Here is a 19,169-nt window from a genome sequence, read left to right as displayed (position 1 = left end):
TTTACCAGGATATGCTAAGACTTAGCACTGATATTGTAGAGCACAAGTTACCTTTAAAACCAGAATGTAAGTCGATGCAGTAAAAACTAAGGCGTATGAAACAAGAGATGCTACTGAAAATTAAAGAGAAAGTGAAGAAGCAATTTGATACTGGATTTTTGAAGGTGGTAAAATATCCTGAATGGGTAGCCAACATAGTGCTAGTTCCTAAGAAGGATGGAAAAGTGAGAATGTGTGTCGATTATCGAGATTTGAATAGGGCAAGCCCTAAGGATAACTTTCTTCTACCTCACATCGATACTCTAGTGGATAATACTACTAGGCATTCCATATTTTCTTTTATGGATGGCTTCTCAAGCTATAATCAGATCAAGATGACTCAAGATGATATAGAGAAAACTATATTTATGACCATATGGAGGATATTTTGTTACAAAGTCATGCTTTTTAGGTTAAAAAATACTGGTGCCACTTATCAAAGAGCAATGATGACTCTCTTTCATGACATGATGCATAAAGAAATAGAGGTATATATGAATGATATGATTATGAAATCTCATGAAGGAGAAGATTATGTAGTCAATCTCAAAAAGTTGTTTAACAGGTTGAGAAGATTTCAGTTGAAGTTGAATCTTACTAAATGTACATTTGGTGCCAAATCAAGAAAATTATTGGGCTTTATGGTCAATGAAAGAAGAATCGAAGTGGACCTGGATAAGGTACAAGCCATCCAGAACTTATCTCCTCCTCATACCCTAAAAGAAGTGTAAGGTTTCTTAGGGAGACTGAACTATATTGCTCATTTCATCTTTCAACTCACCTACAAGTGCGATCTTATTTTCAAGCTTATTAGAAAACATGATCCGGGAGAATGGAATGATGAATGCCAAGAAGCTTTTGATAAAATCAAAGAATACTTATCAAATTCGCCTATATTGGTACCATCTATTTCTAAGAAAGCCTTTGATCTTATACTTAACGATACATGAAAATTTCATGGGATGTGTGCTAGGGCAAAGAGATGAAACTGATAGGAAAAAATGAGCAATATACTACTTGAGCAAAAAATTCACTAATTATGAGTCCAAGTATTCACCATTAGAGAAGATATGTTGTGCATTGGCCTGGACAACTCAAAGGCTTAAACAATACATGCTTTATTATACTACTTGGCTCATAGCAAAGTTGAATCTTATTAAGTATATCTTTGAAAAGTTCTCATTGATAAGAAGAATAGCGTAGTGGCAAGTTATGCTTTCAGAATATGATATCATTTATGTGACTCAAAAAGTTATAAAAAGAAGTGTCATAGCCGAGTTTTTTGCTGATCGTGTTGCCGAAAAATATGAACCAATAAACCTGAAGTTTTCTGATGAAGATGTGATGGCCATTAAAGAAAATGAACTTGTTGAAGAGTCTTAGAGGATGTATTTTGATGGAGCTGCTAATGCTTTAGGTCATGGTATTGGGATAATTTTAATATCTCCTGATGGACACTATTATCCCATTACAGCCAGGTTAAATTTTAATTACACAAATAATGTGGCTGAGTATGAGGCCTGTGTTATGGGCCTGCAAGCAGCAATTGAAAAAAAAATCAAAGTATTAGATGTGTTTGGAGATTCAGCTCTAGTCATCTATTAGTTGCGAGGAGAATGAGAAACCAGAGATTCCAAGTTGATACAGTACCATAAGTACATCTTTTAGTTAGTCAAACAATTTGAATAAGTTCAATTTGAGCATTTACCTAAAGAGGAAAACCAAATTGCTAATGCACTGATACTCTAGCTACAATGATTAAAATAGATGCAAATACTGAAATCCAACCCATCAAACTGGATATGAAGGATGAAACAGCACATTATTCAGGTGTTGAAAAAAAATTGATGGGAAGCTATGGTATCATGACATCATACAATACATTAAAAGCCAGCAATACCCAGAACATGTAACAGAAAATGATAAGAGAACTATTAGAAGGTTGGCTATGAGTTTTTTTCTTGATAGAGACATCCTATATAAAAAAGGTCGAGATCAAGTACTCTTAAAGTGTGTGAATACAGCTGAAGTGAAAAAGATTATTAAAGAAGGGCATGATGGAGTTTTTGGGGCGCATGCAAATGGTCATATAATGGCTAGACAAATTATGAGGGCTGGATACTATTGGTTGACAATAAAGAGTGATTGTATTGATTATACCAAAAAATACCATAAGTGTTAGATCTATGCTGACAAGATCTACACTCTTCCAACAGCATTGCATGTTCTGGCTCTTTCATGGCCATTCTCTATGTGGGTTATGGATGTCATCGGTCCCATCACTCCAAAAGCTTAAAATGCACATAGATTCATCTTTGTGATGATTGATTACTTCACAAAATAGGTAGAAGTTACATCATACGCTAGTATGACCCGATCTATAGTATGTAAATTCATAAAAAAAGAGATAATATGCAGATATAGGCTTTAAAAGACAATTACTTTTGATAATGCCAAAAATTTAAACAGTAAAATGATGAATGAAGTTTACACTCAGTTCAAGATTCATCACCGTAATTCGACACCATATCATCCAAAGATGAATGGGGCATGGAGGCTGTAAATAAGAATATCAAAAGAATCTTGGAGAAAATGACTGATATTTGTAAAGATTGGCATGAGAAGTTGCATTTTGCTTTGCATGCTTATAGAACATTAGTCCGAACATCTACTGGGGTCACCCCGTTCTCTTTGGTATATTGAATAGAAGCTGTGCTACCGATCGAAGTGAAAATTTCCTTGCTGAGAGTCCTGATGGAGGTAAAATTAGAGGAAGCAGAATAGGTTCGAAATCGCTATGAGTAGTTGAACCTCATTGAAGAGAAAAGACTTACAGCACTTTGTCATGGTCAATTATATCAAAAGAAGATGATGAGAGCACATGATAAAAAAATTCATCCCCGTTGCATTAGGGAATGAGATTTAGTGCTGAAAAAGATCCTTTCAAATCAACATGATAATCAAGAAAAATGGACACCAAATTGGGAAGGCCCAAATGTGGTGAAAAAAGCCTTTTCTGGTGGGGCATTGATTTTCGCAGAGATGGACAAAGTGATTTACCTACTCTGATAAACTTAGATGCTACGAAGAAATATTTTGCTTAAAAGAAAAAAGAGAAAAAATGAAAAAAAGTAAAAAATGAAAAGGTAATGACTTATCTAAGCTGAAAACATGAAAAAGGTGACTTGGATGCGAAGAAGAAGCATCATTCCATAATTCAGGGGTAAGTGTAGTTTGATGAACTCTAAAGGATCAAAAAAGTCATCTAATTTAGTTTTAGAAAAAGAATCTGGGAATATTTTGTTCATGATTATCTTATGATCATTATTTGGGCACCTTTGTTTCAACTTAAATACTTTGCCATGCACTTGTTACCAGTCTAATAAAATATGCTATCTTTTCTTTAGAAATAATATTTATCCATTCCTTTATTCTCATTTTTGTCTGCCATACGAATATGAAAAATGTGTGATTGCATTTTATTGGTCTTGGACTTAAAATAATGAAAAGAAAAATAGACATGAAATATCTTAGCATTATTTTTTAAAAGTTGACAAAGGCAAATGAAAAAAGAGAAGAAAAGCAAGACAAGACATTGATGTTGTATACTTTTGAAGAAAAGTATTGGTAGGGAAGAATTCAATGGTCAGCTATTAAGAACAGATTAATCATATAGCAATTATTAAGAATTCTGATAAAAAAAGCAAAAAGTGAGAGATTTCGAGAACCTTTTTACCATAATGAATAATTTTGATTGCATTACATGCATTGTATTTAGAGCACTCAGTACATGCATCCATGAATAAGGAGGACAAAGACTTTCCATTTCCTAATCAAACAAAAGATTTCAAAAGAGAAAAATTTACTTGTTCAAAGATAAGAACTCGATTTAAAGAACATATGAGATTTTTAAAGTTGTCGAGCCTCTGTTGAGAGGAGCTTTTCCAAATGAGATTTTAAAGTTGTTGAGACTCTATTGAAAGGAGCTTTTTCAAGAGAAGTTTTAAAGTTGTTAAGCCTCTGTTGAGAAAAGCTTTTTCAAGAGATGGATTTTAAAGTCGTTGAGCCTCTACTGAGAGAAACTTTTTCAAGATAGATTTTAAAGTTGTTAAGCCTTTGTTAAGAGGAGCTTTTCCAAATGAGATTTTAAAATTGTTGAGCCTTTACTGAGAGGAGCCTTTTTCAAGATGAATTTTAAAGTTGTTGAGCCTCTGTTGAGAAGAGTTTTTTTAAGAGAATTTTTAAAGTTGTTGAGCCTCTACTGAGAGGAGCTTTTTCAAGATGGATTTTAAAGTTGTTGAGCCTCTGTTGAGAGAAGCTTTTTCAGATGAGATTTTAAAATCGTTGAGTTTCTGCTGAGAGGAGCTTTTTCAAGAGAATTTTTAAAGTTGTTGAGCCTTTGCTGAGAGGAGCTTTTCTAGATAAGATTTTACAATTGTTGAGCCTCTGTTGAAAAAAGCTTTTTAAGATGAAATTTTAAAGTTGTTGAGCCTCTGCTGAGAGGATCTTTTCAAATGAGATTTTTAAGTTGTTGAGCCTTTGCTGAGAGAAGCTTTTTAAGATAAATTTTAAAGTTGTTGAGCCTTTGCTGAGAGGATGTTGAGCCTCTCCTGAGAGGGGCTTTTCAAGATGAGATTTGAAAGTTGTTGAGCCTCTGCTGAGATGAGCTTTTCAAATGAGATTTTTAAAGTTATTGAGCCTCTGCAGAAAAGAGTTTTTTTTTTAGATTTTAAATTTTCAAAAGTTGTCAAGCCTCAAGTGAAAGGAGCATTTTCGATTTGGTGAGAAAAACTTTTTGAGTAGTTTATGTTCACCAAAAAAAAAAGAGAAATAAAGAAAAGAAAAGAAATATCTTTTTGGATTTCGAACAAAATTGTTGTCTTTGTCTTTGTCATATTCCTAATTCTCAGCAATGTATAAAGAGGGGCAGTTGTAGACATCAAATTTGTTTGGTCACACAAAAATAATAAATAAAATAATAATATTATTATTAAATAAATTAAACAAAAATACAAAATATAAAAATACAAAATACAATAAAAAAATAAAAAAATAAAAAAAAAGATGGCAGTGGTGCCTTCCCTGGCACCACTGCCACTATACCCTACCACCCATCCTCTTTTACCCTACTATCCATACTTTATCCACTACCCTCACTGTCAAATAAGACAAAAACAAATAAAAGCAGTATGGGGCTCATGCTTGCACCCCATGCTGAGCCTTATGCCATTCACTACTGGAGCTCTATAAATAGAGCTCCTGGCCAAATAAGAAAAAAAAAAGGAAACAAGAAGAAGGAAAGGAACCTTACAAAAAAAAAAAAAACAACACAGTCCTCGCCGTTCGACGAGGAACCCCAGCGTCTAGAGCTTTCCTGCAACAAAAAAAGAGAGCAGTCAATGCGGGTTTTCAAAAAAAAAAGAAAAATAAGAAACTCAAAAAACTTCAAGCCCCGATCTACGTTGATCAGAGCTTTTTCTCCCGAAAAGGACAGTGGATCTGAACTTAGGAGGTCGAGAAGAGTATTTTGGGGAATTTTGACAATTTTTTTATCACTGGCGATCATCGACAACAACCATTGTCGGTTACCCGACGACGGTCGACGCGACGGTCTGACGACCGGACGACGAGAAAGCTTTGAAGCTCTCCCCAAAACTCTCCCTCATTTTTTCTGAAATAAAAAAAGAATAAACAAAAAAAATTTTTAGTTATATATAGAGTCCTAAAGGCTAAAACGATGTCGTTTTGAACCCTAAGGATCCGCGTTTCAACTTGTGACCCAACCCGAGGTCCACGCACCCGACCCGTGACCCACTTTCTTCGTCAACCTCTGACCGATCCGACTGAACTGGAACTGAACCACCCAGACCAAACCAAATCGATATTGAATAGCTGAACCAACCAGACCAAGCTGAACTACACCCGAACTGCCAGACCTAACCGCGCGTTGACCGAACCGTTGATCGGTCTGGTTCAGGTAAAAAGAATTTTTTTTTGAATTTTTTATATATTATTTTATTAAAATTTATGCATATTAAAATATTCATATTTGTTAGATTAAATGATGAAATTGTAATTAAAATTTTTATAATGTTGTTAATTTTTTTAAAAAATAATAATAAAAAAAATAAACTTAATGATAATACAAAAAATAATAAAAATGCAAGAAAAAAAATTTTTTATCTGACGATAAGATTCAAAGGTATTTCGAGCAGTGATGCCTACGAAATCTCTAAGTGAGAAGATTTTTTAAATACTACCAGCGAATTGGAGTATTTATATAAAAATTTTCAATACAATAAAAATTTTCTTTTAGTTATAAAAAAAATAATATATAAGAACTAATTAATAAATTAAGAATAAATAATAAAAAATGAGAGAAAAGAAAATTTTATCCAATGATAGGATTTTAAAAGTATTCCAAGCAGAGATGTTTTAAGAAATCCCTTGATGAGAAGATTTTTTCTTAAATATTCCAGTGTATTAAAATATTTATAAAAAATCTTCAATACAATAAAAATTCCTCTGTTTTTTATTTCTTTTAAATAAGAATAATAAGAAAAATTAATAAAATTTCTAAAAGTAAAAAATAAAATGTGTGCATCATGTTATTATTTGTATTGCATGCATGATATAATTTTTACAAAAAGTAAATTCGAACCTCCGATAATGAGATTCTTAGGTATTCCAAAAAGCGATGCCTAAAAAATCTCTAGGTGCGAAAGAGTTCTTCTAATATTACCAATGTACTAGAGTATTTTGAGAATTATTTCAATAAAAAAGGTTCTAATTTATTTTCTCGAATAAAATTTGAATAATAATTTTTTTAAAATAAAACCAAACAAACCAATTTTCAAAAAAAAATCAAGAAAATTATTTTTCCAAACACCGAGAATGAGACTATTTTTAATCAAAATCAAAGGATAACACATAGTTAAGTGGTACCATTTTTAAACGGGCATCGTGGGGGTGCTAATCCTTCCCTACACATAACCGACTCCTGAACCCAAACTGTTTCACAGACCATGAAATTATCTTTTTAATAAATTTTAATTAATTTTAAAATCTTCTTAGAAGGATAAATTTTAATAGGTGGCCAATCGCACCTAGCCAAAAAAGATTGGTGGCAACTTCATTTTTCGTTCTTTTATTTTCATTTTCAAATTCGTCGAACGAACACAAAACTGTTATGATATCACCAGTGACTGATGATGGCGACGGCATGATGGCTGACACAGCATTGACCAATCGAAATCTAGGAAAAGGGGCAATAGTTGGCCTAAGAGCCTTCAGTTTAGAGAGAAAAGCTCTCTCTTTTAGAGAGAAAAAATCTAAAAAAATGAAATCCAAAATTTTGTTATGGTTTTTATTAAAAAAAAACAACAAAACAACATCGTTTTAAAGGGCCAGGATTCGTGCGTGACTCGACAACTCGACTCAGGGTCTACGCATCCGACACGAGACTCGGCTCCCCCTTGAACTCATACTGGTCCAGTTGACTGGCCCAGAGTGAAATTGACTATACTGTTGATCGGTCCGATTCAAGTAAAAGAAAATTTTTTAAAATTTTTTAATATTTTATGTATTATTTTGAATTTTATTATTAATATTTATGCATGTTAAAATATTTAAATTTATTAGAATAAATTTTTATTTTTTGGGTAAAAATGAAAATAAAAATAAATAATGAAAAATATAGTTTAATGTTTGATAATTTTATTAAAATTAAAATTAACCTTATAAAATAATATAATAAATAAAAATAATAACTAAAGATAATAATGATAACAATAATAAAAAAGGAAAATGGTTTCTTAACTTTTGATATTTTTAAATTTAAGAATAATAACAAAAAAATAATTAAAAAATGTACAAAAGAAAATTTTTGTCCGATGATGAATCAAAGGTACTCCAAATAGTGATACCTAAGAAATCTCTAGGTGAAATTTTTTTTTTAAATACTACCAACATATTGGAGTATTTATAAAAATTTTTCAATATAATAAAAATTCTTTTTTTTAATAATAAAAATAAAAATAAACTAATTTGTTAAAAATAAAATAATAAAGAATGAGAAAACAAAAAATTTTATCCGAGGATAAGATTCTAAAAGTATTCTGATTAATGATGCTTTATGAAATCCCTAGGCAAGAATTTTTTTTAAATATTACCAATATATTGGAGTATTTATAGAAAATCTTTAATATAATAAAAAATTTTCATTTCTTCAAAAAAATAAATAATAAATAAATAAATAAAATTTTTAAAGAAAAAAATAAAATGTGTGTATTAACATATTATCATTTGCATTGTATGCACAGCATGGGTTTTACTGAAAAGTAAATCCGAGCCTACGAAAATGAGATTCTAAAGTATTTTGAGAAGCGATACCTAAAAAATCTCTAGGTGAGAAAGAGTTATTCTAATGTTACCAACGTATTGGAATATTTTAAGAATTATTTCAATAAAAGGGTTTTAATTTATGTTTCCCAAAAAAATGAAACAACGATAGTAATAATAATAAAATTTTAATAAAAATTAAAAAAAAAGAATTTGATAAACAAAGAAAGTCAAGAAAATTACTTTTTAAACATCGAAAGTAAGATTGTTTTTGTCAGGATTAATAAATTATACATAATTAATTGGTAATATTTTAAATGGGCACTATAGGAGTATTAATCTTTCCTCATGCATAACTAACTCCTTGACCCAGACTGTTTTACAGACTCTAAAATAATTTTTTTAATAAATTTTAATTAATTTCAAAATTTTATTTAAATGATAAATTTTAATAAGTGATCAATCGTACCTAATTAAAAAAGATTGGTGGTGACTACGTTTTTTTATTTTTTTTATTTTCGTTCTCCAAATTCATCGAGTAGTTTCAAAACCGTTACGACATTATTATTTAAGTATATCAGTTAAATTTGGTTGCATTTTAAGTTTCTCTTATTATCTTTTCTTGTTTTTACATTAACAACATGAATTACTTTATTTTTTAAGCAATTGATTGATTACATGATATTGTGAATTATTCAATGATCGATAAATCAATTGAGATTATTAAATCACACGCATCTATTTAAATACTTGTGTGACAAAACTGCATGATATTATGAAAATAAAATGATGAGATATACCCCTTAATCTATAAGTCTGTCAAGATATATTTTAGAGTGGAATGTAGAAATTAATTTGTCTGAAATTAATTTTGAAATTTTGATTCCTTCATTATTTCGTAATTAATCTCCAAATTGATTTTTTTATAAAGACAAAATAATGAGCTAGAAATCATCATCTGCGTATCCATTTTCGAGATATAAATAAGTTGGTTAACAAGACTTAATCAATTTATGGTTTGAGCATTTACTTTAACCCACAATGTATTTAAGTTACCCATTTCATCATACAAAATCAAATTATTGAGATTTATGGAGGTTAGCTGATAAGTCAATGTCATATAATGAGATTATTATTACTACATCAATTACGATAGTACAAATTTTTTTTTTCCAAAAATAATAATTGTGTTTTTCAAGAGTACAATAATTGAGTCCAGCGATGTTGCCCTCTTTTTTTTTTTTTTTTTCAAATGGTTAATATTAATGAATAAACTTTGAATAAATTAAAATATTTAATTTAATATTTAAATTATAAATTTATTAATTAAAATTGGTGTTCAAAAGATTATTTATTTAACAATATTATTATTTTAAATTAATCATATTAAATACAAATATCATATTAATTAACATGTTTATAATTTAAATATTTCATTAAAAATTTTTAAAATTTTTATAATAAAATATATAAAAATAAATTTAAAAGATAATAAAAAAAAAGACATATGTAATGAATAATGCTGTCAAAAACTGCAACATTTCTATATTTTACATGATTCATTGAAATTATTGTCCTTGAAGATAAGTTTGATATCATTTAATAACTTTATGCAAGCATTTTGCAGCTCTCTGAATAGCTAAATTATTAATCTGCATTTGGCAGCTTTTGTTTGGTGAAAAATAATGTTGGTATTAGTTAAAAAGAAAAAGAAAACAAGGAAAGAAAAAGTATTCATATCGGGAATATTTGGTTTAGTAAATATGTAATTAAACTTACTTTTGTTTATAAGCGGTCTTGTGACTCAACTTTGTATTAACTCTTTTCTTTTTTGAGAAAATTTTCTATTAACTCTTCAATCAAGGAGGATGGATATCAATTGTCAATGAAACTTAAGTGACAAGTACTTCATTTTAATGTGATTAACTAGTAATGTATATGAAAATTAATCAATGACTGAAATGTTAATGAATTTAAATTAAAAATATAGTAATTGAAAATTCTCTAAATCAGAGTACACATGATACCTTTCTCTTGGTATATATACACATCAAAATATAGAAACATATAGGAGCCTATAATCGAAATCAAAGTATATAGCCATTTTAATAAGAGAGCATTTTACTTATAAATTTTTTATTATAATTTTATAATTATTTAGTTATAATAAAAATTATATAAAAATTTATTATTTATTGTGGTAACGGTTTTGGGACCGCTAGATGTAAAGTGTTTTAAAATCGAGAAAAATAAAAGGAAGTCACCATCAATCTTTGTTAGGGTGTGATTGGTCACCCAAAAATTTATCTTTTTAATAAAATTATAAAAAAATAAATTTAAAGTTTGTCAAAAAGATAAATTTTGGTCTACGAAAAAAACCAGGTTAGGTCCGGGAGTCGGTTACATGTGGGGAAGGATTAGCACCCCCATAATGCCCATAAATTGGTACCATTTAATTATGTGCCATTTTCGATGTTGGATAAAAATGGTTTTGACTTGAAATTTAATACTAATTCCCTTTGTTTTAAAAAATATTTTTGCTAAAATTTTTATTTAGAAATATTGAAAAAATCTTTAAGTTAAAGAATTATCTTAAAATTCTCCAACATCTAGGCAGAATTTAAAATAACTCTTTTCGCTTAAGATTTAACACAACAATCATTAAAATGAAATAACACTCTTTATAGAAAATTGTTGGTGACTCTCCAACATCTAGGCAGAGTACCAAGAATTATTTCTTTCGGAATGTTATTTTTATTTTATTTTATAATATCAAAAAAAAATTTTAAATGCATCATTCTTTTTTATTATAAAATATTTTATTACCAAGTAGTAAATAAAAATTAAAGACAGAATAATACAAATAATCTCTAATAATAACATGCTAACATATGTATGCCAATGAATGTTATATAGGATAAGATGCAATTTTAAAGTTGGATTCTTAAGTATAATGAGACCACCCCGATTCTCCAACATCTAGGTAGAGCTTAGGTGCGACTATTTATATTTAAGATCCCAATTTACTATTATACATTTTTATTCATTAATCTTATTATTAAAGCAAATTAAGAACTCGTATGAAAAACTTAATGAAATAAAGTTTTCTAAACACCCCATCATCTAGGCAGCATTCGGGAACAAATAATTTCAAATTGGATTCTCATACGTGTCCTTAAGATTTTCAGAAGGTTTTGAGTAAGGGTTTGAGTATAGGTTTTGAAGGTTTGGTTTTAAGGTTTAGAGGGTTTTAAGGCTTGAATTTTAGGATATGAAAGGTTTAGGGTTTTGATTTTAGAGTTTGAAGATTTTAGGGTTTGGGTTTTGAGGTTTGGGGTTTGGATTTAAAGGATTTCAGATTTTAGGGGTTTTAGAAAATGCGAACATCTCTAAAAATTTCCAACATCTAGGCGGACTTTCAAAGCAAGTTCAATTTTTATAATCTTTTTTTAAAAATTAATTTAAGAAACATAATTTTTTTATAAAAATATTTTTTTTTTAAAAAAAAGGTTCCTTTTTTATGAAAACTTATTATCAAAAATATTATTAACTTATTTAGTATTTTTTATAATAATAATTCTCCAACATCTAGGCGAAATTATTATTTTTGAAATATGATTTAATTCCTTCCAACATCTAGGCAGAGAAAAAAATTCTATTATTATTATTATTTAAGCATTTTTAATAATTTTTTAATTATTATCTTACTTTGTTTTCATTTTATTATTATTAAAACAATTAAAAAACTTATCCTAACAAATTTAAAACTTATCATGCATAAATATAAAAAAAAACTTAAAATAATAAAAATAATAATATATAAAAAAATTAGAAAATTCAAAAAAAAAAATTTTTTTACCTGAACTAGACTGGTGAACGGTCCTGTCAACGGCGGTTCGGGTTGACAGTTCGTCCAATGGTTCGGGTGTGGTTCGACTCGGTCTGGGCACGGTCCGGTTGGTTCAACGGTTTGATACCGGTTCGGTTCGAGTTCAACGATTCGGTTCCGGTTCAGTTAGACCGATTAGAGACTGATAAAGAATCGGGTCACGGGTCGAGTGCGCGAACCCTGGGTCAGGTCGCGGGTTGACACATAGATCTTAGGTACTTAAAATGATGTCGTTTTGGGCATTTATTGGAACAACGTCATTTTGGCTATTGACAGCTTATATAAAAGTTAAAAAAAAAAATTTCATTCATTTTCTTCCCTCTTCAGAAAAAAAACCCTTTTTTTTTTTTTTTTAGCCAAACGTAGTGCTGATCGGTCGCCATCACTGTCACCGTTGTCGGTGTCGAAAAATTCTCAAAAACACTAAAATGTTCCCTTCAATTCCTTGAACACAGATTCGACTTTTTTTTTCGAGAGAACAAGCCTCGATCGATGTAGATTGGGGTTTGAATTTTTTTTAGTTTTCTGTTTCCTTTTTTTTTTTGGTAAAACAAAGACTAATATGATTTTTTATTCTTGCAGGGAGTTTCGACACTGAGGTTTCTTCCTACGGGAAGGACTACTTTTTTTTTTGTTTATTTTTTTGGCAGTATGTTTTTTCCTTTTTGTTGCAACGTCTCTAATCCTCTCTGTGTGTTTTTTGGTTTAGCTCGGAGCTCTATTTATAGAGCTCCAACTGTGCATATGCTTGAGGAAATGGCACAAGGCTCGACATGGGGGGTAAGCACGAGCCTCATGCCTTATTATTTGTTTCTGTCTTATTTGACAGTGAGGGTAGTGGCTGTCAGCGCGATGGGTGATCAGAGGGATGGAGGGTAGGGTATGGTGATCAGAAGGGTGGGGTGTAGGGCTTGGTGGCAGTGGTGCCGGGGAAGGCACCACTGCCATCCTTGATTTTTCTTTTTTCTGTTTTGTTCTATTTTTTTAATAATTAATTGATTTTTAATTTTAATTAAATCGATTTTATTATTATTATTAAAATCATTATTGTTTTCTATATATAAAAAAATATACCAAAAAAAATCAGTGTCTACAGCTGCATCTCTTTGTACATTACTGAGAATCAAGAATATGACAAAGACAAAGACAACGATTTTGTCCGGAAGCAAATCATGGATTTCTCAAAAAATTTTCTTTTCTTTTGTTTTTTTTTTTGATAAATTTTTAACCACAGTTCGAGTGATAAAGAAAATGACCAAGATGACATCGCGAGTTGAAAAATAAGGAATCAATTAAGGCAATATCACAAGTCGGATAATAAAGAAAATGGTCAGGGCAACACCGCGGGTAAAGGAATAATAAGATCAGGATTGAACTTAGATTGAATCATAAGTCAAAATATAAAAAGATCGGGATTGAACCACGAGTCAGAAAAAAATAACAATCAAGATTAAATTACGATTTTTGATTAAAGAAATCAAGATTGAACTGCGAGTCAAAATAACATCAACTTGGATTGAATCACAAGTCAGAAAATAAAGAGACCGGGATTAAACCACGAGTCAAAAAATAACAACAATCAAGATTAAACTATGATTTTTGGATTTAAAGAGATTGGGATTGAACCGCGAGTCAAAATAACGTCAACTTGGATTGAATCGCAAGTCAGAAAATAAAGAGAGCGGGATTAAACCACGAGTCAAAAAATAACAATAATCGAAATTAATCAGGATTAAACCACGAGTCAGAAAATAACAACAATCGAGATTAAACTGGGATTTTGGATTAAAAAAATCAGGATTGAACCCCGAGTCAGAATAACGTCAACTTGGATTGAATCATAAGTCAGAAAATAAAAAGATTGAGATTAAACCACAACTTAGAAAATAACAACAATCGAGATTAACCTGTGATTTTGGATTAAAGAAATTGGGATTGAACGTCGAGTCAGAATAACGTCAACTTGGATTGAATCACAAGTCAGAAAATAAAGAGACTGGGATTAAACCATGAGTTAAAAAATAACAACAATCAAGATTAACCGGGATTAAACCACGAGTCAAAAAATAAAGATAACAATCGAGATTAAACTATAATTTTGGATTAAAAAAATCGGGATTGAACCTTGAGTCAGAATTCAATCAAGATTAAATTGTGATTTTTGAACTTAAAAAGATCGAGATTGAACCGCGAGTCAGAATATAAAGAGATTGGGATTAGACCGTAAATTAGAAAATAAGGAGACTGGGATTAAACTGTAATTCAAAAACTATAAAAATGATCAGGATTAAAAAATGAGTCAAAGATTAAAGATAACTGGGACTGAATCACAAGTTAGAAAAATAAAAGCGACTAAGATTAAACTGTAAGTCGAAAAGCTATAAGAATGACTGGGATTAAACCATGAGTCAAAGATTAAAGATAACTGGGACCGAACCGTAAGTCAAAAAAATAAAAACAATTAGGATTAAACTGTAAGTCAAGAGGCTATAAGAATGACCGGGATTAAACCACGAGTCAAAGATTAAAGATAACTAGGATTGAATCGTAAGTCAAAGAAATAAAAGCGACTAGGATTAAACTATAAGTCGAGAAGCTATAAGAATGATCGAGATTAAACCATGAAGCAAATATTAACGACGATCGGGATTGAACTGCAAGTCAAAGAAATAAAAATAACCATAACTGAGCTATGATTTGAGAAATAAGGGATTTGGTACTCCATAAACCGATAGTTTGGTTTTAAGAATTATCTTAGAGGTAACATATTACCTTCAGGGCTATCATATTTGTTTTGAAAAAGAGGACTTCTTTCTGATGTTTATAAATAAACCTTTTATGCAACTTACTAAGAGGTATGCGATGCATGTAATAATTGTGATGATTGAAAGGATAAAGATGCAACCAATGAATTATATCATGCGTTTTCATCCAAGTTAATTTAACTTTTGGTTCAATTCTTTCAATCTTTAAAAGTCGCTTCCAATAGTCTTGCCCTTCTAAGTTTTTCGATTCTCCTCCAAAAATCTTCGTCTTTTAGTAGACCCATTTGGCTTTTAATTGTTCTAAAAATCTTTTTTGAATTCTTTCTTTATCTCTTCTTTTTCTTTGTCTTCAGTGATCAATCAATCTCATTTCATTCTTTCTGACCCTATATTATTATTTCTGTCATCCTTATATTGCATTCTCTTTTTGAGCGATGCATTGATCCATTATGAACTTTATCAATCATTATCTTAATTTTAAATGACAAATGCAATGATTTTTGATTCAAAATTAGTGTGGAACACAGTCATTAATGGGGTATTTTAGGTTTAGAAAGACAAAGATAAGCCTTTTGGGACACAAAGAACAGTTAACTTAAAAGTATTTCAAGAACCAAATTATCAATTCTCTAGATAATGAACATTTGAATGACCTTAGCCTACTTAGACCAGGTTTTCTCCAAAAACTTATTATATTTATGATCTTATCACGTGTGATTTCATATGACCAATCCTTGCCCCATATCTGTGACTAATGGGAACTAGCCCCCTAAAAGTCATCTCCCTTACTTCTAGCGAGAATTTATCTATTTGGTGCCACTCTTTCATTCTTTGAAAGACCTTCTCGAGCTTCATTTTCATTCGAGTCACTTTTTCAGGTTTTCAGCTCAAATGACACATTTTGATTCAAACTGCCCTTTTCAGGTTTTCAATTTGAATTACTTTTTTTTCATTTTTTTGTATTTTTTTTATATTTTTTTCCTTTTTTTCTTTTTAAGCAAAATATTTCTTGACAGTGTCCGAATTTATAGGATTTGGCAATTCATCACTGTCCATTTTTGTAAGGATCAGAGTTCCACCAGAAAAAGGCCTTTTTTTACCACATATGGACCTTCCTAATTAGGCATCCATTTTTCTCTATTGTCATGCTGACATGGCAAAATCCTTTTCAAAACCAATTCACCCTCGCGAAAGCATCGAGGTCGTATCCTTTTGTCATGTGCTCGTATGATTCTTCTTTAATACATTTGTCTATAATTGAATGCTGAGAGCCTTTTCTCTTCAATAAGATTCAGTTGCTCGAAACGATCTTGAGCCCATTCTGCCTTATCCAATTTTGTCTCTATCAACACCTTCAGAAAAGGAATTTTCACCTTGATCGGTAATACAACTTCCATCCCATACACTAGTGAAAATGGGGTTGCCTCTGTGGAGGTTCAGATTGATGCTCTATAGGTAAGCAAACCAAAAGGTAACTTTTCATGTCAATCCTTATATGTGTCAGTCATTTTTTCCAGTATTCTATTGATGTTTTTATTCACAGCTTCCATTGTACCATTCATTTTTTGGCGATATGGTGCTGAATGATGATGCTTGATCTTGAACTATACATATAATTCTTTCATCATTTTATTGTTCAAATTGTGACCATTATCTGAGATGATCCTTTTTGGGAGCCCATACCGACATATTATCTCTTTTTTTATAAATTTACACACCACTGATCGCATAATACTAGCATACGAAGCTGTTTTTACCCATTTTATAAAGTAATTGATTATCACAAAGATAAATCGATGCCCATTTGAAGCTTTTGAGGTTATGGGTCCGATCATATCCATTCCCCACATAGAGAAAGGCCATGGTGGTGCCAAGACGTGTAGCGAGACTAAAGGATAATGAATTTTATTTGCATAAATTTGACATTTGTGACACTTCTTACATAACTGATGTAATTATTTTCCATTGTAGACCAATAGTAATCAGCTCTCATAAACTGTTTGGCCATCATATGCCCGTTAGCATGTGTTTCACAAATTTTTTCGTGTACTTCTTTAAGTATCCTTCTTGCTTCCACAACATCGACGCACCTTAATAAAATTTGATCTCGACTTTTTTTATACAGGATTTCTCCATCAAGCACAAAAACTTACTGCTAATCTTTGAATGATCCTCTTATCATTTTTTGAAGCCTGCTCTGGGTAGTTTTGACACTTGATATATTGTATAATGTCATAATACCATGGTTGTCGATCTACCTCTTCTTCCATGTTTGAATAGTGGGCTGGTGAAATTTTCATTTGTACTCTAATGGGCTGAATTCTTATACTATTATTTAACTTGAACATTGCTGCCAAAGTAGCCAAGGCATCAGCAATCTGGTTTTTTTCTCGGGGAACATGTTGAAATTGGATCTCTTTAAAATGTTTCATCAAGCCAGTTATGTGCTTTTGATATAACACAAGTTTTGAGTCCCTGGTCTCTCATTCACCTTTTAGTTGATAAATTACCAAGGCTGAATCCCCATATACTTCTAGTGTTTCAATTTTCTTTTTAATGGCCATCTGTAATCCCATGACGCATGCTTCATATTCAGCAATATTATTTATGCAGTTAAAATCTAACCTTACGGTACAAGTAGTAATTCTCTTCTGGAGATATTAGCACTGCTCCAATGCTATGCCCCATTATATTGGATGCCCCGTCAAAAAATATTTTCCATACTTTTCTTATAGGCTCTTTATCTTCATCCTGTAAGATTGCCATCAAATCTTCATCTGGAAACTCAAACTTCATAGGTTCATAATTTTCTGTAGTTCGATCGACAAGAAAATCAACAATTGCACTCCCTTTTATGGATTTTTGTGTCACATACATAATATCATATTCTGAGAGCATGACTTGCCATCTCGCTAACCTGCCTAATAAAGATGGTTTTTCAAAAATGTACTTGAAAGGATCCAATTTCGATATTAGCCACGGCGTATGGTAGAGCATGTATTGCCTGAGTCTACGAGTAGTCCAAACTATGGCACAACATATTTTTTCTATTTGGGGGTACTTGGCCTCGTACTTTGTAAACTTTTTACTTAAATAGTATATAACATGCTTTTTCTTGTCAGTTTCATCTCTTTGCCTCAATACATATCCCATCGATTTTTCATGAACTGTTAGATATAAAATCAACGGTCTTCCTACAATTGATGGAACCAACACCGGTGGGCTTATCAAATACTCTTTAATCTTTTCAAATGCATTTTGGCATTCTTCATCCCATTCACCAGGATTATTTTTGTGAAGCAACCTAAAGATTGGATCACATTTCGAGGTAAGTTGGGATATGAAGCGAGAAATATAATTCAATCACCCCAAAAACCCTCTCACCTCTCTTTGCGTGTGTGGTGCTGACAATTCTTGAATGGCTCAAATTTTATCAAGGTCTACTTCTATACCTCTTTCACTGACTATAACCTAACAATTTTATGAATTTAACACCAAAGGTGCATTTGGCTGGATTCAGCTTAAGCTGGTATCTCCGTAATCTTTCAAAAAGCTTTCTGAGATTAACAACATAATCTTCCCCTTCCTGAGACTTAGCTATTATATCATCAATGTATACCTCTATCTCTTTATTTATCATATCATGAAAGAAAGTGACCATCGCTCTTTGATATATGGCACCAGCATTCTTTAGCCCAAAAGGCATAACTTTATAGCAAAATGTGCCTCACATTATCACAAATGTAGTTTTCTCCATATCTTTACGAGCCATTTTGATCTAATTATAGCCAGAGAACCCATCCATTAATGAAAAAGTGGAGTGTTTAGCAGTGTTATCTACAAAGGTATCAATATGTGGTAATGGAAAATTATCCTTTGGGCTAGCCCTATTTAAATCTCGATAGTCCACACACATTCTAACTTTTTCATCTTTCTTAGAAACTGGGACTATATTGGCTACTCATTCAGGGTACTTGGCTACTTCTAAAAAACCAGCGTCAAATTATTTTTTTACTTCTTCTTTTATCTTAAGTAACATTTTTGGCTTCATGCGTCTAAACTTCTGCTATACTAGTCAGCATTCTAGTTTTAAAGGCAACATATGCTTAAACACCTCTGTGCTAAGTCCTAGCATA

General features: G+C 31.0%; 1 protein-coding gene across 1 annotated transcript in view; it reads right to left on the bottom strand.

Moving 5' to 3' along the window:
• Positions 1 to 18,186, bottom strand: part of LOC149518088 (uncharacterized) — a 28,282-nt gene extending 10,096 nt beyond the window's left edge. The window contains exons 1-2 of the mRNA XM_089763408.1: positions 17,659 to 18,186; positions 17,544 to 17,597 (exon numbers count right to left, since the gene is read on the bottom strand). Coding sequence (XP_089619534.1) covers positions 17,544 to 17,597; positions 17,659 to 18,186 — 582 coding nt within the window. The remainder of the gene's footprint in view (positions 1 to 17,543; positions 17,598 to 17,658) is intronic.
• Positions 18,187 to 19,169: the final 983 nt, after the last annotated feature.

The sequence above is a fragment of the Durio zibethinus genome, chromosome 7, assembly GCF_047325235.1.
Source record: "Durio zibethinus cultivar Kanyao isolate XHJ-2024 chromosome 7, ASM4732523v1, whole genome shotgun sequence".
NCBI lineage: Eukaryota > Viridiplantae > Streptophyta > Magnoliopsida > Malvales > Malvaceae > Durio > Durio zibethinus.
Note: the sequence above shows the minus strand (reverse complement) of the source record. Positions and strands in the feature narration are given on the sequence as shown.